At 46.0% G+C, this 26,512-nt stretch overlaps 1 protein-coding gene across 1 annotated transcript in view; it reads left to right on the forward strand.

The window, feature by feature from the left end:
* The window catches only part of ULK2 (unc-51 like autophagy activating kinase 2), an 89,661-nt gene that overhangs the window by 23,169 nt on the left and 39,980 nt on the right, over positions 1-26,512 (forward strand). The window contains exons 4-10 of the mRNA XM_048518821.1: positions 5,902-5,934; positions 7,985-8,021; positions 10,739-10,912; positions 12,622-12,695; positions 15,258-15,359; positions 16,106-16,164; positions 17,797-17,879. Of these exons, the coding sequence (XP_048374778.1) occupies positions 5,902-5,934; positions 7,985-8,021; positions 10,739-10,912; positions 12,622-12,695; positions 15,258-15,359; positions 16,106-16,164; positions 17,797-17,879 (562 nt within the window). The remainder of the gene's footprint in view (positions 1-5,901; positions 5,935-7,984; positions 8,022-10,738; positions 10,913-12,621; positions 12,696-15,257; positions 15,360-16,105; positions 16,165-17,796; positions 17,880-26,512) is intronic.

The following is a 26,512-nucleotide window of genomic DNA, read 5'->3' on the forward strand; positions in this document are numbered from 1 at the left end:
AACAAAGAAATGAAGAAATTCAAAGGAGAATAAAAAGAACTCATCGAAAGCAAAATGACACAAAGAGAACTTCCTCTTAGCTCTCTTAGTGTCAACAGAAGTCTTTCTATCTTCAGTTACAATTCATTGTTCTCTAAATAGTCAACATTGCAGATATACACGTAAATTTTTATATTCTTCAGTTTGTAGGTAATAAACAAGCAGTTGCCAAACATCTAAAAAGTTTAAGCGAGTTGTTTTTTAATAGATTTGACCATTTGTTGTAAGCTATATATTCTTCCAGTGCTAGGAATATATAAGCCTCAGGTAGGAGTGCAGTTTACATACCAAGCTGAACATGGCGTGTTTTTGTTCCCGTTTTCCCTTAGATCAAAGATGCACACATTAAGTTTGCGTGGGAGAAAGCACTTTTATTTTTGCCTGTCAAGTTACAGTTGATTTATGACGACCCCATAATTTTTTCTAGGCAAGAGACGTTCATGGTTTGCCATTTCCTACCTCCGGGTCGTGACCCTGGTATTCCTTGGAGGTCTCCCATCCAAATAACTTGCCGGGGTCAAGGCAGAGAATATATGACTGGCCCAAGGTCGTCACCAGAGGTGGGATCCAGCAGGTTCTCACCAGTTCCCGAGAGTGGGTTACTAATTATTTGTGTGTGCCGAGAGGGGGTTACTAATTGGGTCTGCTTTTCCGTTAGAAATTCCATTAGGTCCAAAAATCATAAAGTCCTGTTGTTTCCTATGTGGCTGGTTAGCAAAGGTAGAAAACGGGATAATTCTCCCTGTTGGTCTGTTTTAAAAACATGTTTTAGAAATATGGTAAAGTTCCTTGTTTAAGGAAAGTCTCCTTCTTTTGATTTCTAGAAACAAAATGAAGTATTTGAAAGTATTAAGTATTTGACAGGCAGCCAATTAGAGGAAAAGTAGTTGTTTCTGTTGGCAGTAGACGATAGGACTTGCTATAATGAGTTTAAATTATGGACAGAAAGATACCAGCTGGAAATTAGGAACTTTTTTTTGCAGTAAGAGTTTTTTAGAGTAACAGAGAAATTATTAATGCCCCGGCCACGCCCACGCCATGCCACACCCAGCCCCATTGGCGCTACGCCACTGTTTGAATCCCACCACCATGGGAACCTGTTACTAAAATTTTTGGATTCCACCACTGGTTGTCACCCAGCACCCAGCAAAGGCTTTCACGACTTTAATCAACTAGCTGTCATGGGTTTTCCAGGCTGTGTGGCCATGATGGGGTAATTTTGCTCCTAACATTTTGCCCACCCCTACGGCTGTCATCTTAAGAGATACATCATGGTAAGTTGTTTTTCTAACACATCTTAACCATGACATGCCTCTGAAGATAGGTGAAGTGCTGTCAAATTAGACCCTGAAAAATTGTACAAACTGTACCATAGGCTACATTAATGCTCAAAATAAACTTAAGGAACAATGCAAAGAGGCAGCGCATGTTTAATGTACACATCTAAATGGATAGACATGCATTATGAACCCAAAGTTCATGCGGAAGGAAATATCCCTTCGAAGCAATTTAAGCATCCAAACATGGAACCTCCAAGTAGATGAGCCCCAGGTTCTTTTTAAAAAAAATATTTTTATTGATATTTCGGAATTATTACAGATTTATATTGTATATTCTGTATTCATCCTCCATATCCTTTCCCCCCTTTCCCCCCTCCCCCCTGTTCTTCTTTTCTTTAGATGCGCAGCAGCAGGTCCATTCTTTTCAATCTTCTTGTCCATTTTTCTTCTGTAATTCCAATTTCGTTTAGCCAGTCTTTGAATTCCATCCAAATCCACTTCATATCTTTTTGTTTTTCTTGCCATATTTGATTTCTTGACATTATGTCAAAAATTTCTAATTGTATTTGCTCCCATATATATTCCAACCATTTCTTCATTGTCCATATTTTTTTGTCTTTCCACCCCAATGCTATTACTGCATGGGCCGCTCTGGTGAGCCCCAGGGTCTGTGCCCGTTTTGTGGAAATATTAAATCCACTTTTTCAGTATTGGCAATTAGTTCTTGCCCACTATTTTCTTGGAATCACAGAATTGGGAATATAATTCATGTTCATAGGAGGAACAATCTTGCAAAGTGATGTCCCGTCAGCAAGTAGCTACAAGTCCAATTGCAAGCTCTTTTGTGAGATAGGTGGGGGCTGAGAGAGTTTTGAGAGAACTGTGACTCGCCCCAGGTCCCCCCATCAGGCTTTATGCGGAGGAGCAGGGAAACAAAATCCAGTTCACAAGATTAGAGTCTGCTGCTCACGTGGAGGAGTGGGGAATCAAACCCCTCCAGAGTAGAGTCCTCCGGTTCTTATCCAGAGCTCTTACGCAAGCTGTATATGTTTGATAAGATTACTTGTGATTATTGAGTTGTGGTTTTGTTGTGGGTTTTCATTTTGATTAGGGAAATGGTTTGCACACATTTATACTTTTATGAACTTTAAAAATGTATGTACATCATGCGCACATTTCTTTTCCAGTAAACATCTCAAAGCTGCGAAATGGATTTGAAACGTGCCACAATTTTAAGTTTAGGGGGCAGGATTATATTTAAAATGGCAGTTGCAATTGTGTTGGGGGAGGAGGTGCCAGCATCCCTGCGGAGCTCTTTACAAATGCTGCTCACTTTTGCACCCCTGCCATTTCAACTCCAAAATCCCCTCTCCATTTTTGCTCGTTTCTTGACTGTGTTTCACAACATTTTCTGTTTCCTTGTGCCAAAATTTTCCTATTAAATGTAAAAAAAATTAAGCATTCCTCCATAAATTAAGTGTAAATGGCATGTTCTTTATGAGACATAGAAGAACTTCCATTTCCTGTTGCTGGGCCTTTACAGTGATGCCCCCAACAGATTTATTGCCAATGTCAGGGAAGGCATGGACTCTTTTGACCTTCAAGATGTTACACTAGACCCAGCTATTTAGTTCATGATGAAAATGGCAGTCAAAACCGGATTGGAATCCAGTTCTTCATACCCTTTGTTTTCACAGGCGGTTTGCAGCTCTTGGAGGTTCTTGCTCTTTATATGTGTAGAAAATCTGCTCCATGTGGTCTCTTGATTTCTCTCTCCCCTTGTCCCTTCCCCATTTGGGAAGCAAAGGTCACTATGTGATTTCTAGACGGCTACAAGACCTTACACAGTTGCGTCTTTGTCCTTGAGATGATTCATTCCCTCCTCCCAAGCTGCAGTCTGAATTCCAGACAAGTCAGGAGAGGTCAAGCACATTGGGAGGATCTCGGCTGTGTTGTTGTATCAGGTTTCTGCCGGCCCATGAGGCGTTCATGCCAGGAGCCCAGCTCTGCCAACCATTTGCTGGGCAGCTGATTTCCAGAATCCGCAGGGAGCTTGAATTTAACTCCCTTTGCCCATTGAACTGGGTAGTTGGGGCTTCCAGATTTCTTCTGGGCCTTCGGCAGCTTTTGATAGGAAGTCCCCTTCTCTGACCTTGAGCTACCCAAGGGGTTCGTGTTCCTGTTCGGCTCGGATGCCGGCGACTTTTTTCAAGAGGTATTTTGCCTTGGTCACTGTTTTCAAATTCCTGGGATGCTAAGACTCCAGGCCCAAGTTCTACCAGTGGATTTTGTTCACTCCAGTCTGTTAGCTTTGCACGTTAGAGTTCTTCAGAAGAATTCTTCAGGTCACTCCCATAAGTCAGTTGTGACTTGACGGCAACACACACACACACACCATTTCGGCTAGGCCAAAAAGGTATTTCTACAAAGTACCTAAGAAGGCATGCAAAAGAAATCTATCATTTTTGGGAAAGATGCTGCTATATTTCCAGGGAAAGGGTATGACTCAGTGGGATTACTTGACATGCAGAAGGATTCAGGTTCAGTCTCAGGTAAAAAGTCCAGGTGATGTCGAAAGACCTCTGCTTGAGTCCCTGGAGAGCAGCTAACAGTCCGAGTAGACAATACTGACCTTGAAGGACTATGGATTCAGTGGAAGGCAGTTTCGTGTGTTTATGTGCTCACGGCTACCGTGAGATATGTCAATGGGTAGAAAAGATTCCCCCAGAGGTTGAGGAGAAACCAGATCCTTCTAAACTCTGCGAGGGCACCAGATTTTTCCATTACGTTCAGCCCCTCATCAAAAGAACGAACAACATAATTCACAACATAATTCATTTAAGCTAAAGTAAAGTTGTTAGTGGATCTAGGGCCCCTTCCGCACACGCAAAATAATGCGTTTTCAAACCACTTTCACAACTGTTTGCAAGTGGCTTTTGCCATTCCGCACAGCTTCAAAGAGCACTGAAAGCAGTTTGAAAGTGCATTATTCTGCATGTGCGGAATGAGCCTAGGTTAGTGTCGTTTTTTAGTGTTTTATTCTTAGGTCCAGACGCCACCTGTTCCATCATAGGGACCACCCATACCTGGCTGGGTGGCAGTCGGCCATGTGGGTGATGGTGTGCTGTGTTTCTTCTCCTTAGCTGATGAAGGAATGTCTGGACGCTGGGTGGCAGATGTGTCCAGATTACCCCTCCCCCCCTCTCTCTCTGTCTCTCTCTCTCTCTGTCTCTGTCTGTCTGTCTGTCTCTCTCTCTCTCACACACACACACACACATCTGGGGTTTTTTTTGTGCAGACTGGCTTTTTTGGAAGTTTTTCTAGTAGCTAATATGTGATATTATAAAGCTATGTCTATGTCATTATATCTATGATATTATGTTTATGATGTTATGATGCTGTGTTTATTGATCCCACGTTTATTGATGTGTTCATTGATGGTTGTTGCAGGATGTTATGTTTATTGATGTTGTTATATTGTTGTGCACCACCCTGAGCCTTTCAGGGGAGGGCGGTATATAAATTAAATATGCCATACCTATACCATACAAAAGTTTAAAATCACGGTCATTACTAATAATCTGACAAGAGTAAAACGTAACCAGCAAGAGAATCGTCAAACTGACAGAGCAGTGATACTTTTTTTAAAAAGCCTGTAAAACAGGGAGGGATGAAAAACAGGGCCCTCCTTCCAGAAGATGAGCAGCACCAATAAGAAAAGGTCACATTTTTTGCTTGAGTGCAATTGCTCACGCACACACACACACAGGGAGTCCAGGATGCCGTGATAAAGGGCTTCCCTCGCCTTTTGTTCTCTGCAAGTGGCACAGGTAGCCAAGGAGCAAGCTGCAAAGATCGACAGGCTTTTTAATGAAAGATTGTGCAGCCACAGGGTTCAAGTGTGTGCCAAAACACTAACTCAGAATGACAGCTGATGGTTTTGTTTTTTAAATGCCCGAGTTCGTGTCCTTGCCCAAATAAATTCAAACATCATGCCAGCTGGTTGTCTGGGCTTCCAAGGGTGTACAGGCCAGCCCGGGAAGTCATAGTATAGAGGCATTTGTTATTTCCTATCTGGGTGGTGACGAACCTATGGCACTCCAGATGTTCATGGACTACAATTGGCCATGCTGGCAGGGGCTGATGGGATTTGTAGTCCATGAACATCTGGAGTGCCATAGGTTCGCCACCACTGTCCTATCCTCTTGTACTTTACTTGCTTCTTTCCTGTCTTTCTGAAGGCGGAGCACTGCTGTAACTTTGGCTTGTTAAGCTGGACAATATGCCTAGCCATAGGACAAACCATGGTCTGCTAGCCAAGGTCTCAACTTTGTGGCCCTTTGGGGGAGGGTGGTATATGAAATAAATAAATAAACCATGGTTTGTCAGTTCAGACATCATACCTAGCCATAGTGGACTGTGGTTTCCTGTAATGCATGAATCGGGCCATGGTGTGGCTTTTTCCTCTTTTAAAGCTTTGTTTTGTTCAAGAGTAAAATTTCACACGTGTTAGAATTTGTGACCTGGAGGATCCTTTCTGCTCTCCTCTTTAACAACCCTTTTCTTTACTTTTCTCTTCCAGGAGATGCCCAACTCCGTCTTTCTGGTAATGGAGGTATGTATTCATTTTTCTTCTTCTGGGTTTGAGTAAAGTCCTGTTTTCATCCAGTGTGGTTCTCACAATTCATCCTGCACTTTCTCTGATGTTTCCCCCCTTCCTCTGTTTTATCCTTACAACAACCCTGCAGAAGTAGGTAGGCACAGACAGCGCCAAAGATCTTCCAGTCAAGCAATTAGAGTGTGAGACTGGGGAGTCCTGAGTGCTATTCCCTAAGCCACAAAGCTCACTGAAGAAGCTCGCATGCACACAAAAGCTTGTACCAAGAATAAAACTTTGTTGATTATTAAAAGATGTCCCTGAACTCAAACTTGTTTTCTCCTGCTTCAGACCAACACAACTATCCCCCCCGCCCCGCCCCCCGATAGCTCATTGGTTAACTTTGGTCAGTTACCCTTTCAGTCATCTGCATCACTGGGTGGTTGTAAAGATAAAATGGAGGAGGAGAGAACCATGCATGCCGCTGAGTATCTTGGAGGCTGAAGGGTAGGGTAAAAGGAAAAATACCCGTATATACTCGTGTATAAGTTGACCTGAATATAAGTCGAGGCACCTAATTTTACCACCAAAAAACTGGGAAAACTTATTGACCTCGTGGTATAAGCCGTCGAAAGCCTGCTCCCCGCTTGTTAAAGTAGAGAATTGACATTGTGTGTGTGGGGGGGGGGGTCACTGACTCTATGATATAGGTGTTGAGGGGGGCATTTTTCAGCCTAAAAAAAGGGCTGAAAAACTCGACTTATACGCAAGTAAATACGGTAATATAGCAGATGGTTCTCGAGTCCTGTATAAATGTGTCGAAGCCTGCAGGTGCTGTTGGAAATATTTGATAATGCTCCCTCCTCCAGTTAAATAAATAAATCTGCACTCAGAAATCCCAACTTTTAACATATAAATTAGCTATCTTTATACAACATGCATTTCACACGTTTATATGAGTGTGCAGTATTATTTTAAAACATTGCTTCCATATGTTCTTCCGCAGTCTCAGGCTATGGAAAGAAAAGGGGGAGGAGAAGGAGATCTAAGAGGCTTAGCAGTGCAGAGAAGGGCATCAGAGTTGGTTTGTCGTGACAAGACAAACTTGGAAGTCTTGGGGCTCCCATCTCCTTTCCACTGTGGAGCCCAGGAATGTTCACGTCTGTGGAAAATGGGTTCCAGACAGCAAACTGCTCTAGTGTTCTCTTCCAAGCCACACGTGGTTTAGATCTCTGGTTTTGAAGCAAGAGAACAAGGTGCAGTTTTTGGTTTGCACTTAACGACAAATGCTTTCCCCTAAAAATTCAATCGATACAGTCCCACACAAGACTCAGTTTTGAAGCTGCATTCTCACCACAGCCAGCCACAATTGGGTCCTCACAGGCAACTCATGCTTTAATTTCAGAAATGCAGTTAAAAGGTGCATCTGCGTTCAAGGGAGGGGTGAGAAGGAAAATAGAGGGACCACGTGAGCTTGAAAGGATGCTTGTGACCTTAACCTTTGTTTGTGACCTTTGTTTGGGGTAGAAAATGTTGACAGAGAGAAATTTTTCTCTCTTTCTCACAATACTAGAACCAGGGGGCATACATTGAAAATGCTGGGGGGAAGGATTAGGACTAATAAAAGGAAACACTTCTTTACGCAATGTGTGATTGGTGTTTGGAATATGCTGCCACAGGAGGTGGTGATGGCCACTAACCTGGATAGCTTTAAAAGGGGCTTGGACAGATTTATGGAGGAGAAGTCGATTTATGGCTACCAATCTTGATCCTCTGATCTGAGATTGCAAATGCCTTAACAGTCCAGGTGCTCGGGAGCAACAGCCGCAGAAGGCCATTGCTTTCACAACCTGCAGGTGAGCTCCCAAATGCACCTGGTGGGCCACTGCGAGTAGCAGAGAGCTGGACTAGATGGACTCTGGTCTGATCCAGCTGGCTTGTTCTTATGATCTTAACCATAGTTAGGAGGACGGAGAGTGTAAAATCTGCACTGGACCTTTTGACAAACAGCATAAAGTATTCAGATATTACAGCATGTATCTAATTTGTTCTTTTCTCTCTCGGACAGTATTGCAATGGTGGAGACTTGGCAGATTACTTACAAGGTAATGGATTGCTTTTGATGCTTTGTTAAACCGCTTGAAGTGTTTTGTTCGGTAATCCTGTTTTCTTTCTAGTTTATGACTTGGTGGGAGACTTTCTCTTACGGTTCCGTTTGCCTTGAAGGATTTTTTGTAAACTTCAAGTGAGCTGAAATATGGGGTACCATAAAAGATATCTGTACAGTTCTTTTCCTGCCGTGCAGTTTCCTCTCCGTAGACCAGCCGAGTGAGCAATATTTCTTTTTAAAAAGCACCAGGGGAGGGGGATTGTAGAATTGAGTCTGCAAGATACAGTACTTGTTTTGATGGAAGCTGGTTGTAGACACCGGCTGATTTATTTGGAGGGCAAGGAAAAAACCTTGGCCGACCCGGAGGGAGCAATGCCTCTTCTTGGGGCTGGGCATGTCCAAACAAGCTGGGGGAGAGGAACAGGGAAATCATGGGCCATTTGTAATCCTGCTAATTCGGGATTTTGGACAGTGCCTCTCAACTGCCACCGGGAAGCACCGTGCATTTTGCCTCAAAAATGAACGCAGAAGGCTGCTTCTTCCACCTTCAAATTTGTGAAAGGCACATGACGTCTCAGAGTAACAAGGGGAGCTTTTGGGAAGGCTGCAGCAGTGGGAGCAGCAGCTGCTGTTGTTGGTGGGAGCTCCATGTGGAGAGAGATGATTCTCCTAGCTTCTCTGTGCAGCTGTGAAGTGCGGCTGCCGCTCGAGGTTTTTGTTTCCCTGACTAGGTTCTGTGTGTAGGGATGGGAACAAAGGCTGCGTGGGCCCTGAGCGAAGATCCATTACGCAGGCACACATCTTGCAGCGAGGGCAACTCTATTCCCAGCATTGGGCCAAGGGCAGACGTTGCCCTTATTGTAGCAGTGTTGGTAAAGAGAGCGTTTAACTTTCCCATCAGAAAGAAAATCGATCATTAACTCATATGGGAGAAAGTAAGCAGGTGCACTCTGGGGAAACTTGCCCTCTGTCCTGATAACTTCAGCTGTTGAGAACTGAACTATGTTCCTATCTGCCATTCAACTTTTAAAGATTAAAAAAACCACCTTTTTTCAACACTTGTTGAAACTCCTTTCTCTGGAAGGCTCAAGGCAGATATTATCTGTTGCGGTCTAATTTGTGTGCAACAGAATATTGGGGGGATTTTTTTAATAGGTGACAATCCAGCCCTTTTGAGCCTGTTGCTCTCTTTAGGAAAGGACCATCTATGCAAATCGGGGTGGGGTGGGAGCTTCAGAGCATCACCTGGATATCCAGTGATTTGGGGGTGTAACAGTCAGTGCCAATGTTAGATGTTATAGTCTCCCAAGAGGCAGTAAGGACAGCGGGCTTCTGTGTGGCTGCTTCCCCATGGAGGCCAATGTCGGTGGAGCTGTGGTTGCTGTTCCAAATGCAGAACTGTGCACAGAGCCGTCCACACGTCATTTTCCCTGGCACTTTCCTTGCCTCAGCCCACCATGGTGATTGGTGTTTGGAATATGCTGCCACAGGAGGTGGTGGTGGCCGCTAACCTAAATATCTTTAAAAGCGGCTTGGGCAGATTTATGGAGGAGAAGTCAAATCTATGGCTTCCAATCTTGATCCTCCTTGATCTCAGATTGCAAATGCCTTAGCAGACCAGGTGCTCGGGAGCAGCAGCAGCAGAAGGCCATTGCTTTCACCTCCTGCACGTGAGCTCCCAAAGGCACCTGGTGGGCCACTGCGAGTAGCAGAGTGCTGGACTCGATGGACTCTGGTCTGATCCAGCAGGCTCGTTCTTATGTTCTTGTGGGGGCTCTTTTTAAAAAAATTTCATTATAATGCCTCAACGTTATAATTGATCACAACAATGGTACTAGTTCCCACGTTTCATTTTTTAAAATTTAAAAGTAAGCCTCTGCTCTTTTTTATTGGGAAGTTATAAAGGGACTGCACATTTCCACATGTAACTTAGTTGGAAAAAAGGGATAGAGACTTTAAAAAGATTGAAGCTGGGAACTAACAAACTGCTGTGACAGGTCAGAATGTTGTTATGCTATAGCGTAGGAAACCCTGGGAAATGTAGTTCCCACCAGGGCGTTTGCAGCCTGGAAGGAAACAGGCAGGCCTGTTCTCCAGCCTGCTCGGTTTGCTACAGTAAGGGGGGGGGGTGCGCCGTGGGAAGGGGGCGCTGCAGGGGGTGGGCCCACGAAAAAGCCAGAGTGCAGACCGGGCGCACTCTGGTACAAGATGTTAAAAAGCCACTCCTCCTACATCAGTGGTGGCGAACCTATGGCACTCCAAATGTTCATGGACTACAATTCCCATCAGCCCCTGCCAGCATGGTGGGAATTGTAGTCCATGAACATCTGGAGTGCCATAGGTTCACCACCACTGTCCTACATCCTCCTGACAGCTGCTTTAGGAAGGCTGCAACTTTTAAGTTGCCTCTTGGTGGCCTGGTTTGTATGCTTTCCTGTCCTCCTGACTTTTCATTTCATGTGGCCTCTGCTGAGAATTCAAGGCTAAAAAGATGAGACACGATCCAGCCGCTTCGAAATCCCATCAGGGCCAGCTGTCCAACGGTCCCCATTGCGGGGTCATGGCCGAGCTTTGAGCTTGCATTCTTTTAACCTCGTATGCTCAAGCTCGCAAGGAGCTCACAGATCTGTGGCACCTCCCCATTGTCTGAACCAGCTGGTCGTTTCACCGTGAGAATCGCAAAAGATTCCCGTTTCTCCCCCTGCTTCTCAGCAAAGGGAACCCTGAGCGAGGACACCATCCGGGTGTTCCTCCAGCAGATTGCCGCCGCCATGCGCATCCTCCACAGCAAAGGGATCATTCACAGGGACCTCAAGCCGCAGAATATCCTGTTGTCCTACACGAACCGCAGGAAGTCCAGCATCAGCAGCATCCGGGTCAAGATAGGTGAGTCAGGGGGGTTTTTTTGTCTGTTTCACCACAGCTGGTTTGGCAGAACTGGCAATTCAGCCCCAAAAGCTACTTGAGAGCCAGCATGTTGGAGTGGTTAAAGAGCAGGTGGATTCTAATTTGAAGAACCGGGTTTGATTCCCCACTCCCCCACCTGAGTGGCAGAGGCTTATCTGGTGAACCAGATGTGTTTCCGCACTCCTGCTGGGTGACCTTGGGCTAGCCCAGGGGTCTGCAACCTGTGGCTCTCCAGATGTTCATGGACTGCAAATCCCATCAGCCCCTGCCAGCATGGCCACAGGTTGCAGACCCCTGGGCTAGTCACAGTTCTTTGGAACTCTCTCAGCCCCACCTGCCTCACAAGGTGCCTGTTGTGGGGAGAGGAAGGGAAAGGAGCTTGTAAGCCACCTGGAGTCTCCTTACAGGAGAGAAACGGGGGGGCATAAATCCAAACTCTTCTTCTTCTACTTTGGAAACCCACTTTAAGTTGAAAAGTTGCGGTTCATTTGCAAACTTCCATGGCATAGTTTGCACAAAGCATACACAGACACGATGGATATGCACTCTGGCTGCTGCTATGTATAACATTATTTCGGCATACATTTCAGCATAAAACCGGGATGAGAGAAATAGGTGCAAGGGCCACGTATGCTTATTGGAGGGCTGTGATTGGGTTCTATTAGTCTGCCCGAAATTCATAGATCTCAGACCTAGCTTGTTCTTTTCAACACCGACTTACTTGTGCCCTCCATATTCCAAATTGAACCGCCTCTTGAACAATGAGGTTCCCAGGCAGTTGGAAATGGTGGCCAAGTTCCTGCTCGATATTGTAAAATAAGTTTCTGGCTCTCTTTTTATTTACTTATTTTCCTGAAGTTGGTACTGTACGAACTATGAGCAGTTGTTTTACCCTGTCAAACTCAGGATCATATTACTGCACAGTTTTATCTGTATTTTCTCTTGATGCCTAATAAAGGTCTTTGAATTGTATAACATTATTTCGGCATACATTTCAGCATAAAACCGGGATGAGAGAAATAGGTGCAAGGGCCACGTATGCTTATTGGAGGGCTGTGATTGGGTTACGCCTCTGGGCCGTTTGTCTGCTAGCGGAGGTTTTGCCTCCTGCCTAGCACGTAAAATGGCTTCAGGTACCCATTTCATTCCTGATGTGAGTTCTGCAAATTTGACGGGGCTTATTTCCATCTTTCTCCATCACCTGTTTAGCTTCCGATGGGCTTCCTTTCCTGTTAATTCCAAGTCATTTAAGTTTCAGCTTGGAGGTGGAAGGAGCAGCTTGATTGGATGATGTCTGGGGTGGTGGGTGGGACCCTCCGCTATGGTAGTGGTGGGTATAGCTTTTAATTCTTGTTAAATTTCTGGAATTCATTGACAAAGCACCACCTCTTTTTCCCTAATTGACAATAAAGGAAGTGAGGGTAGAGATCTCCTAAGCCAGGGGTAGGGAACCTGCGGCTCTCCAGATGTTCAGGAACTACAATTCCCATCAGCCCCTACCAGCATGGCCAATTGAGAGCCGCAGGTTCCCTACCCCTGTCCTAAGCTGACCAAAGCAGCTTACATCCTCCTCTTCTTCTCTGTTTTATCCTCACCACCACCTTGTGAGGTAGGCTAAGCTGAGAGTTCTTGGCTTAAGCATTGTTGGCATCCAACCAAATCACTGTTGCATTCTTTTCTCCCATCAGCTGACTTTGGGTTTGCTCGGTATCTCCAGAGCAATATGATGGCCGCAACCCTCTGTGGGTCTCCTATGTATATGGTGAGTGGTGAATTGTAATTTTTCCTTTACTGGTGCTGGTATAATATAATGTTATTTACCTTTGACACGCTAAGGGTTCTCAAGGAATCACATGTATGGGAACAGTTTAAAGCAGGGGTGTCCAACTCTGGTGCTTCAGATGTTCATGGACTACAATTCCCATCAGCCCCTGGTGGGAATTGTAGTCCATGAACGTGTGAAGCTCCAGAGTTGGACACCTCTGGTTCAAAGACACTACCCTGAGCTTTTCCCCCTCTAGGTTTCTATAAGCTCTCAGAGGCTTTAGCAAATTAATTCTCTGTTGTCTTTTTCTAAGTCACTCTCCACGTTCTGTGTCTCCTGGAGCATGCCCAGTCCTTATGAGTCTGTTCTGCTTTGCCCTTGCCAGTTTGGTTAACTGGCAAAATCATATTTTTCTTCATTTCCCAGGTGCATGGAAGAAGGTCCTCTTTTTTTCCTTTCAGTGAGCTTTTTATGCTGCTTTCCTAATTGCCCCCAAATTATTAGAACTAGCGATCTCACAGGAGACACTGTTGAGTGGTTCATATCCATGTTGTAACCCACCCTGAGACCTTCAGGTGTAGAGTGGGATAGACATGAACATAAATAAATATCATTAACCCTTACAGCAGTACTATAAGGTATGTCAGTATGATCCCATATTGCAGGCAGGAACTGAAATGGAAAGAACAGGGGCTAGGCTGAAGGCCACCTTGTGAGAGGCAAGATTTGAATGGGAGTTTCCGGTTATGCTGCTCCGTCTCTTAACTGTGTTGCACCAGCTAGTGAGGTGATCATATCTTAATCTTGCTGTGGTCTGTAGTGAGTAAAATAAGCAGGCGTAACAATTAACTATTAAATGACATGAGCTATCTTTGAAAAGAACGCTTTGTTGTTTTACAGCTATGTATAAGTTCCTCAGGAGCCGCATGGCGTAGTGGTTAAGTGCTTGCACTGCCACTCACACGGTCAGGAGTTTGAGCCCCCTGTGGGTCAGATATCCTGGCAGCTGGCTCATGGTCAACTCAGCCATCCATCCATTTCTTGGTCGGTAAATGGGTACCTAGCACATAGCTAGGGGGTAAAGAATAGCCGGGGAAAGCAATGGCAAACTACCCCACAAAAGAAGCTTGCCTATAAAATCATTACTTGTAATGGTACCCCAGGATCGGATGGGACTGAAGGAGAAACTTTACCTTTAAAGGAGCAGCAGTGGCGTAGGAGGTTAAGAGCTCATGTATCTAATCTGGAGGAACCGGGTTTGATTCCCAGCTCTGCCGCCTGAGCTGTGGAGGCTTATCTGGGGAATTCAGAGTAGCCTGTACACTCCCACACACGCCAGCTGGGTGACCTTGGGCCAGTCACAGCTTCTCGGAGCTCTCTCAGCCCCACCTACCTCACAGGGTGTTTGTTGTGAGGGGGGAAGGGCAAGGAGATTGTAAGCCCCTTTGAGTCTCCTGCAGGAGAGAAAGGGGGGGATATAAATCCAAGCTCTTCTCTTCTTCTTCTTTATAAGTTCCACACCAGTCTTTGTTCCAGTCAGCACATTTGCAGATTGGGGGAGGGCTCTGTTTCAGGAGGCTTACTGGAGCTCTTTCAAATCAGCAGGTCTATCTCATGAGATGTCTGTTTGGACAGGGTATGGAGCACAGCTGGCTACATTTGCTCTTCCTCCAAGAGGAGCATTCTTCTCTCCTGGCCTCCCCAGAATTGAAAGACCCATGTCCTGGAAGTGAGGCTGGTTGAATGCCTGTGTGGTATGGCTGGCTGTTCCCCTTTAACTTGATATACCTCTAGGCCAGTTCATGCAGCCATGCATCTGTTTTGGGGAGGGATTGCCCCTGAACTGGTTCACACATTTGAGTAGGTTCAGGTGTTCCATCTGGCCCGTTTACTGCTTTCATAGTGTTGCTTGGCCAGTTATGTGTTTGGCAGGCGCTCTGTTTTGTGACAAATAGCGGATGGCAAAGTAGCCTGTGGGGGAAAAAGAAGAGAAAGGGGTGGGTGAGAATTAGCCCTGAACATCTACATATTGTCTATATTTTTTTCTGACCCAATAGACAACCTTTATTCTAAAGGTTGCAGAGCAGCAGTGGCGTAGGAGGTTAAGAGCTCGTGTATCTAATCTAGAGGAACCGGGTTTGATTCCCCGCTCTGCCGCCTGAGCTGTGGAGGCTCATCTGGGGAATTCAGATTAGCCTGGGCACTCCCACACACGCCAGCTGGGTGACCTTGGGCTAGTCACAGCTTCTCAGAGCTCTCTCAGCCCCACCTACCTCACAGGGTGTTAGTTGTGAGGGGGGGAAGGGCAAGGAGATTGTCAGCCCCTTTGAGTCTCCTGCAGGAGAGAAAGGGAGGATATAAATCCAAACTCTTCTTCTTCTCTTCTAAAATTCCACACTTGAAAATGAACTGATCGTAATGGTTTCTGAAGTCTGTGTGCTGGGACTAAGTGGCAAGGCACAGTTCCAGGGGTCTTCAAGTTGGGTTCCTGATCCTGCTGTCACAGAAGAAGTTATTGTCCCTTTCATTAACCCGCTGTAAATGGTTTGTTCTTTCCAGGCTCCAGAAGTGATCATGTCACAGCACTATGATGCTAAAGCCGACCTGTGGAGTATAGGAACGGTGATCTATCAGTGCCTGGTTGGGAAGCCACCTTTCCAGGTATTTCCTGGTCAACCTCTGTGAGCAGCTGAATGGTGTCCTGTCACGTGAGGGGTAGAGCCCAGTTGAGTGTCTCTCTGAAAAAGAGGGTGCTGAGCAGGCAGGAAGCTTCCTGGCCTACCTTCACTGGCTCAGTGCAGGCGTGACAGCAGTTCGCAGCAAGCCATTGTTTGCCAATTGGGAGGCTGCCATGGAGATGTTTGCTCCTTCTTGCGTTGGCTGTCTGATGTGATCTCCTTCTTCCCTCCCTGTTGGCAATCATGCTTTTCTGTGATGAATTCTGCATATGCGATTGTTTATGCTGAATTAGAGACTGAGGCAGATTCCGCGTGGGCCAAAAACAGCGGTGTGGAAACGGTGCAAAAGGGTTTAAAACAGTGTAATAGGTTTTACACTTGGGTGCTGTGTGGTTTCCGGGCTGTATGGCCGTGTTCTAGCAGCATTCTCTCCTGACGTTTCGCCTGCATCTGTGGCTGGCATCTTCAGAGGATCTGATGTTGGGAAAGCAACATCAGATCCAACATCCCAACATGTTGGGAAAGCAACATCAGATCCAACACACCACACACCACACACCACACACACACACACACTCCACAATTGGTTGCGAGGAGCCAGCATTTTGCACCTTGCACTGGGCCTTTGCCTAGAAGTCATGGGATGTGTTCTTGGTGAGTTTTTCCCCGCATAAATTGTGGTGGTGAATGAATGACATTTTTGTCAAACTGCATTTTTTCCTTTAACAGGCAAACAGCCCTCAAGATCTAAGAATGTTTTACGAAAAGAACAGGAATCTGATTCCTAGGTGGGTATATTGTGTGAACGGTTGTGTGAACGGTGGGTATATTGTGTGAACGGTGGGTATGGCGAACGGTTTGCAATAGTTCTTGGTATCCAAGGATTTTAACACCTGATAAAGTGTGGCAGATGGTCTTTGGCGTCTGGTGTTTTCTTGGTACTCTTTAACTGTTTCGAAGAATAACGACACCTACCGTTTCTGCTGGGAATGTTTGATCATGAAACAGTACCCAAAATTTATTTATTTCTGTAATTTGTAGTCTGCCTTCTCATTGAGACTCAAGGCAGGTTGCCTGTCTTAAGCCAAATACAGTCAACAAACAGGACCAGGCACCCAGTGAAGAGTCTTTTGTTATTTATGGTGGCCGCTGAACTCCTAGTTGCAGCATTTTGGGAAGATAAAAGTACCTTCTGTTTTAAAAAAGGGTTCTATCTTAAGACATTTTGAGAGTCATTGGAAAGGACAGTCATGCAGGGGTCTGCAACCCACGGCTGTCCAGATGTTCATGGACTACAAATCCCATCAGCCCCTGCCAGCATGGCCAATTGGCCATGCTGGCAGGGGCTGATGGGAATTGTAGTCCATGAACATCTTGAGAGCCACAGGCTGCAGACCCCTGCGCTAGGAGAAGGGGAAGGCAGCAGGAAGACCCAACCTGAGATGGACTGATTCTGTAAAGGAATCCACAGCCTCCAGCCTGCAAGGCTTGCACAAGGCTGCTAACATTAGCGTGTTTTGGAAGACATTGATTCGTAGGGTTTCCTTGAGTTGGAAGCAACTTGATGGCATTTCACACACACATCAAAGATCTGGAATCTCTTGATCTTAGACAAAATCTCTTCCCACCTCAAAGCTATCAATAATCTGTTCTGTACAACTAATTTCATAAACAGATAGCCATCCCTGTTTGCATTTATTGGGAAGTCTAAAGTGGCAAATCCACAGACGGCCTTTGAAACCCGCACCCTCATGATCTAATCTAGACTGAAATTGTGTATTTCACTTGCAGCAGTGGCGTAGGAGGTTAAGAGCTCGTGTATCTAATCTGGAGGAACCAGGTTTGATTCCCCGCTCTGCCACCTGAGCTGTGGAGGCTTCTCTGGGGAATTCAGATTAGCCTGCGCACTCCCACACATGCCAGCTGGGTGACCTTGGGCTAGTCACAGCTTCTCGGAGCTCTCTCAGCCCCACCCACCTCACAGGGTGTTTGTTGTGAGGGGGGAAGGGCAAGGAGATTGTAAGCCCCTTTGAGTCTCCTGCAGGAGAGAAAGGGGGGATATAAATCCAAACTCTTCTTCCTCTTCTTCTTCTTTGTTATATGTGTTCTGTTTTAATTGAATTTATGTCATTTTTACTTCTGTGTGATAATTTAAAAAATCTAGAGTATTTTAAGTGTTTTGCCAGACCTCAAAATGCAATATGATAATGACTCCGTAAATGCTCATTGATGTAAGTACGTCTAGGTTGGAGCACCGCTGGTTATTGGTTATTATCTGTCCTTTGCATTTAGTTAGTTGTATTAGTCATGTTCTTTATAATGTGTTGTTACTGACATTGTTGTTATTCATAAATATTGTCAGTAAATACTTAGCATTAAGAGAATACCTCCTCTAACGTTTCCGCCTCCTTTGTGTACAGCATTCCCAGGGAGACATCAGCTTATTTGGCTGACCTGTTGCTGGGCTTGCTGCAGAGAAACCAGAAAGACAGAATGGACTTCGGTGAGTCAAGCCCGTGTAGTTGTGCCTTTTTGCTGTTTTGTGTGAACTGTTTAACACAGAAAGTTCAGTCCTGATGCCCTATGTACCACCTGTTTATCTTCAGCAATTCGCCGGTCCCCTCTCGGGGTTAGGACCGGACGCCATCCACCAAATTGTGGGTGGGTTATATCGCTGCTACTGATTTTATTGATTTTTTGAGTTTTAATGGTGTTGTTCGGTATGTTTTTCTATATTCTGTCATTTATTGTCTTCCTGTTTGAGCTGTACACCACTCTGAGCCTTTCGGGGGTAGAGCGTTTTTTTTAATTGAATAAATAAATAATAGGATTATCTTCAAAAACGTGTTGGTCCCAGAGAGCTAGTTAGATGATCCCTGTGTTGGCATGGATGGAGTGCCAGGCCTGGGCCTGTGTTGGCATGGATGGAGTGCCAGGCTAGGGCCTGGGCACACTTGAATTCAAATCCCTGTCCAGGCCAGAGTGTGTTGGATGACCCCTGAGTCAGTCGCTCCCTCTCAGTCCTGAGTCCCGCAAAGGTGGTTGTGCGGCTAGAATGGGGTAACTCCAGTAGAAGTTAACCTAGAGGAGGAGGAGGAGACAAACATAATGGATACGAACAGAAATCGACAAGCCTTCCTAGACCAGATCATCGTGTCTCATTAGCCTGCCTGCTTTGCACACAGGGGTTCCCTGGTTCTGTTCCTGGCATGTCCCGTTTCAGGAGGCTGGGAAAGGGCAGCCCTGGGCTGGTTGGACATGACAGACTTTGTACCAGGCAGCTTCCTATACGCCAGGGGTCCGCAACCTGCGGCTCTCCAGATGTTCATGGACTACAATTCCCATCAGCCCCTGGCAAGGGCTGATGGGGATTGTAGTCCACGAACATCTGGAGAGCTGCAGGTTGCAAACCCCCGATATACGCAAAGCAGATCTCTTTGTTCTCTTGAAAAAACATGGTTGCAGAAAAAGCAAGTAGGAGAAAATCCCAGCCAAGCTGTCTTGAATTGAGTTCCTCGAAGTGCGATGCAGCTGGTTGGATGCTCCATTTCTAGATTAGAGTTCTTCAAAGTTCCTTTCATGCATTCTTGGATGGCTTTTTAGCCCCTGGTACATTCTTTAAGCAATGGTCATCTAAAGAAAGGGGAGCCAGTGGTCAGGCTGGCTTTTTCTTCCTCGCCTGTTCCATCGTTGCTCTGCAGGCAGGTCCAAACCCAGTGGTAGTTGATGGACACTTCAACCGCATGTGCCAAGTGACAAACAGTTGGTGCTTATATAAGCCTGGATTTCGAAGAAGTAGATTGCATGGGGGGAGGAATTAAAAGCCTGACCAATTCTTACGCAATCCGGCATTTGGCAAGTTAACGATTTTAAGAAGAAAGCAGAAAGGAGGGACTCTGAAAATAGCTTCCCAGATGACTATTAATAGCAGGCAGCGCTTGCTGTCTATCTGGCCCCTGTGATTGTTAGTCAAGGAGGTATCTGACAAATTGCTTGTTTTGATTTGTTGCTAACCAGCCGAAGCTTGGCAGGGAAATCAAGGGAAATAATCATTTATCCTTGCCTGGGTTCTATGGGCAGATGAAGGGGTGCGCTTCGCTTTGTTTTTGCATTTCCAGCAGCAGTTCGCTCCGAAACGAGTTTCTGGCATCTTTCAGGCTTCCTGAAGAACTGGTTGTTAAAATGTGTGGTGTGTGGTTGGGCCTCACAGCCTTGCGCTTTTGCCTACTTAGGGGGAGGGGGCTTCTCCCCAGGAAGGAAGGAGGGTAAGCTCCAAGCTAATCTCTAGCACATTCACTTCTTCCTCATCCCAATGGGGCAGATCCTCACAGGGGGAGGGGGCAGAGCATTCTCCTCCAGCTTGTCAGCTGGCCATAGAGCAGTGGTGGTGAGCCTTTGGCACTCCAGATGTTATGGACTACAATTCCCATCAGCCCCTGCCAGCATGTCCAATTGGCTATGCTGGCAGGGGCTGATGGGGATTGTAGTCCATAACATCTGGAGTGCCAAAGGTTCGCCACCACTGCCATAGAGGCTGTGGATCTGGCCAGGTGAACCATCTTGGCTTCGTATTGGGCCTGAGGGTTCTCTCAGCTGGCTTCCTCCTTGGCTGTCTGACCCAGTATGCCCCCTGCATCCTCACCTTCTTCCCCGCCCACCCCCCAAATAGCTGAGATCACCCTGTCCCTCGGGGTGGCCAGCCTATGATTCTCCAGATATTCATGGGCTACAATTCCCATCAGCCCCTGCCAGCATGGCCAATTGGCCATGCTGGCAGGGGCTGGTGGGAATTGTAGTCCATGAACATCCGGAGCACCATAGGTTGGCCACCCCTTGTGTAGTGGTTAAGACTAGTGGACTCTAGAGCTGGAGAAGTGGATTTGATTTTCCATTCCTCTACATGAGCAGCAGCAGACTGTAATCTGATCAAGTAGATTTTATTCTCCACTCCTCCATATGAACGGGTGACCTTGGACTAGTCACAGTTCTTTCCAGCCTCTCTCAGCACCACAAGGTGTCTGTTGTGGGGAGAGGAAGGGAAAGGAGTTTGTAAGCCGTTCTGAGACTCCTTATGGTTGGGGAAAGCGGGATATAAATCCAAACTGTCCTCCTCCTCCTCCTCCTCCTCCTCCTCCTCCTCCTCGTCTTCTTCTCCTCCTCCTCCTCCTCCTCCTCCTCCTCCTCCTCCTCCTCCTCCTCCTCCTCCTCCTTCTTCTAACAGCAGCAGAAGAAGAAGAAGAAGGAGGAGGAGGAGGAGGAGGAGGAGGAGGAGGAGTTTGGATTTATATCCCCCCTTTCTCTCCTGCAGGAGACTCAAAGGGGCTGACAATCTCCTTGCCCCTTCCCCCCTCACAACAAACACCCTGTGAGGGAGGTGGGGACTGCTGTTGGAAACCCTAACAAAACTGGACACTCTTCAGAAGCTTTTACCAAAGGAATCAAAGAACTAGCGGATGAGTGGAAGCAACTTGAGATGTCCCTGAATGAAATCCACTCTTCCCACCAACATATCCTTGAGGAAGTGGAGGATGTTTTGCGCCTCAATTCTGCTCCCAATTCTGTTCCAGAGGCCTTGGGGGATGTATTATGCTCTGGAAATTCCCCTTCTTGCCCAACCTTACTTGCCTATAATCCTGCAATTCAAAGTTACTGTTCTCCAGATAACTCTCCTAATGAAGCAATTTGTGTGCCCATAAGTAAAGGGGGGACCGCCAGTCAGGCTAAAGGCAACCCTTATTCAACCAGCCCTACTACAAAGGCCTTGAGGCTGCACCTCGCCAAGAACACAGACCACCCTATTACAATGCCAGAGCCTGTGTCAAAGCCACCCACAGCAGCTCACGGTGAAACACACTGTTTCCCAACAAATACTGATCTTACTCCAACACCTATCCAGTGACTACCTCTCTAGCGAGAATGTATATCATCAAACCCTCCCCTTACAGTGGTGGGTAGACCTCAGGTCCACAAATGTACTGGACAAGAGGACCTCTCCTAAAAACTCCAAAGAAATCTTGGTTCGAGGAACTGAAAGAGCTGAGGATGACCCCACTTCAATCAACAGAAGCCCACCCAAACATCAGCATCCCTCTGTCAAAGGAGGTTACTACGTCTCAGAAGGCAGATCAGGTTATAGATAATAACAGATCATCTGGGACCTCCATTCAAGTACCGATTGAAATACATGCATTTAAGAGCTTCTTGGATAATACAACTCAGCCAAGCCCCACCAAAGAGATTATAATTGACTATTCTTCCACGGCTTCAGATACACATACCTCCATGCCAGACCCGATTAGGCTACAAGGTAATGGATGTGTGGTCCAAGATGACCACGAAATTACAACCATAGACCAATCTCAGTGACGCCAACCCTTATCAAAATCTCTTAGCCAATCTGGGACCAACACAGCATGGGGGGAAGTATCTCCAAGTCAGAGAAGAGATGTGATTTCCCTCATCTCGTGGAATATAGCCGGATGGATCAAGAAATGCGATAATCGTGATTTCTTCACTTATCTACAAAAATTTACGTTTATAGCCTTACAAGAAACTTGGTCCAATTCAGAGCTTTCCTTAAATGGCTACCAACAATACTCTCTTCCTGCTACAAGAGTATCTAAGTTTGGTCGTTATTCTGGAGGACTTTCACTATTTGTAGCCAACAGCATCAAAGCAACTCCTCTTGACTCATGTCCACCTCTTGCACAGGCTGTTTTGGTAGAGGGGGAAGCTCTACACATGATTATAGTGAACTTGTATATACCTGCTGGATTGACACGAGACTCCTTAATCAACACATGGAGTAGGATATCATCATTTGTAGAAAATTTAGAAAATAAACAACCATCTACGGAGGTGATCCTGGTAGGTGATTTTAACGCCAGAGTGGGTACGGATCTTTCTACCACTTTGGCCCATTTGAATCAGGAGGATGATCTCGTACAGCTTCTTCTAACCCCAGCTCTTCGCTCCTCAAAGGACTCTCTCGTGAATGCGGCAGGAATCCAGTTAATCAAATTTGCCATCAAATTTAACAAATTATGGTTAAACGGCCTCAAGTGCTATAGGAATGCAGATTGCTTTACCTTGGTAAACTCGCTCGGTGCTAGCGTGATTGATTACATCTTAATATCCCCCTATCTACACCAGTGTGTCACATCTTTTAGCGTTGGGGACTTACTGCTAAGTGATCATCTGCCACTCAGTGTAACTTTTTCATTTGAGGTAAAGACTAATACAGAGGACCCCACCAACTTTAGGCATCAGAAAATAACATGGTCACCTCAGGTGGCAGCTGCTACAGAAACACTACTTAGCTCTTCTACATTTAATAAATTAAAAGAGAATATATTACAGGCTGACACACCAGAACGTGGAATACATCACTTTGAACAACTAGTTTTAAATTTAGCAGGGGAACTTCAAGCCGTCTCCTCGACCAAATCTAAGGCTGTAAACGGTCATAGAGAATGGTTTGATAGCTACTGTATTGAATTTAACAACTTAATACGATCACTATATAGAAGTTACCGCAGCACAGGTGAGGAAAAGCTACTCAGCAATATAACCCAACTGAAAAAGGATTTTCAAATTATGGTACAATTCTTCTTCTTCTTCTTCTTCTTCTTCTTCTTCTTCTTCTTCTTCTTCTTCTTCTTCTTCTTCTTCTTCTTCTTCTTCTTCTTCTTCTTCTTCTTCTTCTTCTTCTTCTTCCTCTTCTTCTTCTTCTTCTTCTTCTTCTTCTTCTTCTTCTTCTTCTTCAGTTCATATGCTACTTTATCTTTAGTAGGATGTTGCTGCCCTCTTTGCCACACATGTCTTTAGGAAAAGATTGGGATCCTCCTCCTCTTTCATGTAGGTATTGTTAGAGAAAACATACAAGATGACAGACAAAGGAAGGAAAGCAGTTTCAGTGGGCCAGAAAAAGCACACCTTTGCTAAGAGCCGAAAGGATAACAGAATGGCCAGAAGTGTAGTGCAGGGGTGTCAGACTCTGGCCCTCCAACTGTTTATGGACTATAATTCCCATCAGCTCCTGCCAGCATGACCTTACTGGCAGGGGCTGATGGGAACTGTAGTCCATAAACATCTGGAGGACTGTCAGAGTTTGACAACGCCGGTGTAGTGAGTTTCAGTTATTTCTGCCCTCCAGGTGTGTCTTGGCTGTTGTCTCTTGAGGATACCTTGCACATCTGCGGAGCTGCTGTTATCGTGTTTTATTAGGCTATAACCCTGTACCAGTATCAGTTAAACCATTTCCCTATCTTTCTGAACTTCTGACCTCCCTCGCCACTCAGTTTATGTTAACCGCTAATTTGGTTGATTTATGATGGGATTTATATTTTCTACATCAGCTCTGCCTTTTTTTCTCCAAATGCTGAGAATTACACTTGGAGGATTTGCAGTGTAATTTACACTGATGCTCCCCCCTGCCTCCATAAAGAATCCCCAGAACAGTTTTCCATCCCATAACTCTCTGACAAAATGTGTTGGACCTGCGAAAGCATCTTACTGAAAACAAAGTTGTTAGTCCTTAAAGGTACTCCAGATTTTTGTGTTTATCTCTAGAACGTTCTGCGTGTTCAGAGGTTGCTTGGAGTGTACTAGAGCCCTGAGTTAATCTGTCACATGCCCAACTGTGGCTAGAAGAAGAAGAGTTGGCTTCCAAACTCCTTTCCCTTCCTTCCCCACAACAAACACCCTGTGAGGTAGGTGGGGCTGAGAGAGCGCCGAAGAACTGTGACTAGCCCAAGGTCACCCAGCTGGCATGTGTTGAAGTGCACAGGCTAATCTAGTTCCCCAGATAAACCTCCACAGCTCAGGTGGCAGAGTGGGGAATCAAACCGAGTTCTCCAGATTAGAGCGCATCTGCTCTTAACCACCATGCCACTGCTGCTCCTGATATTTTTTGGGATAGCTTCTCTACCAGAACAGGTTTTCTCAGTCCCTGATAAGCTCGCCAGGATGTGTTGGGACCTTTGAAAACACAGGGTTAAGTGACATGCCCCTTGGAACAGGTTCTGTTTGATAGTTCCTTACTGGAATGATTATGCATGAATGATTGTATACCCTAGAATCAGGACTTGGGGTACCATGATAATCCCCCCTTCCTGAAGGAAATTTATCCTTGCATCATCGTTGAAATGGGGGAGGTGTGTGATCAAGCTCTGCTTCCTGGCAAAAAACGTGGGTGTGGGGAACTCGTGAGGAGACCTGCTCCGTGGATCATGGCCAGGCCTGTATGGATTCTGCAGTCATTCAATGCAAGTCATACTATTCTACATCTCAGCAGCTGTGTGGCTTTTATGGAGAGTTTTAGATTTGGAAGTCTTAGTGAGATACTCTGCAATATATTATAGGCTGTTAGGTCTCAGACCTTTTAGCCAACAAACGAGTTATTGATCAGTAGTGTTTATTGAGCAAGCGTTGAAATACCACACTCGAAAAGCCAGTTCTGGTGAAGTTGGCATTCACAGCCCCCTCAAGCGAGCCCCCCTCTCATTTCCCCAAGAAGTTGTGAAAAACAATCTTTGGAACTAAGGCGCCCCAAGGTCACAAGCAGGTAGTGATAGAGAGCCACCTGGCTTCCTGCCCCACGAGATAACAAATGTAACTCTTTTCTCACAGGACCGGGGTGTCAGGGGAAAGCCTAGTTGTCTGCAAAGCATGTGAAGCCGTAAAGGAAAGATCAAGGAAAGAATGCCCCAAATGGCAATGGTTACTGGTTACACGTAGCAGGCTGGTTACATATATCTTTCAGCAGAACTAATTTGTTGTTGCAAGCAGTTACATTCAGTTAGGACTGCATCTCCATCACTGAGATACTATCCCCCTGACATTGGAGCAGAATCACCAGGTTGGGGGTGGGAGTGGCAGGGCTTCACAGCTTTTTGCCAAAGAGCTGCACAAATGTATGCAAAGTAAGTGTGAGCTTTCCCATGGAAGTGTGCTTAATTTTCTGCAGAACCTGTGTGGTTTACAAACTAGGGCTTTTCTCACCACAGATACTAGGTGCAGAATTATCCCCCTTTTTTCCCCCTTCTGAATTTGCTAAAGTTCAGAGTAGTGTTTCTGTTTTTGTGCATGTGGTCTCATTTTAACACCAGTGTAAAAAAAAAAATCCCATCGATGCCTTTTCCTTTCCCCTTGCAAGATCCTTCGACAACCGTTAGCGCTTCCAGCGGGCTCTTCCTCTGTCATTTGCAGATCGCCCGTTAGCAGGCTTCGATTCGAAAGGCCCTCACAAGACCAGCTTGCAGTGCTTGCTGCCGAGGGAGGGGGCGGGGGCAGCGGTGGTGCATGGAAGTGCTGCAGCATTGCACCAGGATGGGATCTTCCCACAAGCACGTTGTATTGGTGCTGTGCCGTTACAGCCACTGTCTCTTGGGCTTTCCCTGGAAAGAGACAGATTTGCTTCATCTTTCCAGCTTCTGATGGATTGCGTGGCTTTCCAGAAATACGTTATCTTCCCTGACCTTACTTTGTACAGATATGTTTGCTGTTCCCTTCTGAGGGCCTGTACATGCTTTGCCTTTAGCTGCTGAGTTTATAATCTCCCTTTCTGATAGGAAGCCTCCAGCTGGCGTGCGTGGGGTTTTTCCTTTCCCATTTTATCCTGGGAGGAAGAATGTGTGTAACTTGCCTACGACTGCCCTGTGAGCTTCATAGCTCCGTGGCGTGGTTTTTAACCTGGCCTTTCCAAATCCAGTTTTGATACTGTTAACTATAGTGCAAGGGTCTTCAGCAGTAGCCCTTCTGTCTGTGAACTTTTGCTGCTTCTTGTTCATTGACCTGGGGCAGTGGCGGAGTGGCAAGGGGACCGGGGGGGTGTTGCGCACTGGACGCACGCCTGGGGGGGGCGGAAAATCACCCCTGGCCCCTCCCACTTTTCCTCGCAACCCCCTGGGCCACCCCCCCCTTCTTCCCACATTTACCTTAGTTTCTTTTCTTTTTCTAGTATTTTTTCAGGCTGAAAAAAGCGACCTATTTACAGTTCAGGCTCAAACACGGCCTGAGGAACTACAGTTCCTAGGAGACCTTGGGGCTCACAACCATTTGGGGGGGAACACACTGCGCACTGGGCGCAGTTTGGCCCAGCTACGCCTCTGACCTGGGGAATTGCCCAGAACAGGT

The sequence above is a fragment of the Sphaerodactylus townsendi genome, linkage group LG16, assembly GCF_021028975.2.
Source record: "Sphaerodactylus townsendi isolate TG3544 linkage group LG16, MPM_Stown_v2.3, whole genome shotgun sequence".
Classification (NCBI taxonomy): Eukaryota; Metazoa; Chordata; class Lepidosauria; order Squamata; family Sphaerodactylidae; genus Sphaerodactylus; species Sphaerodactylus townsendi.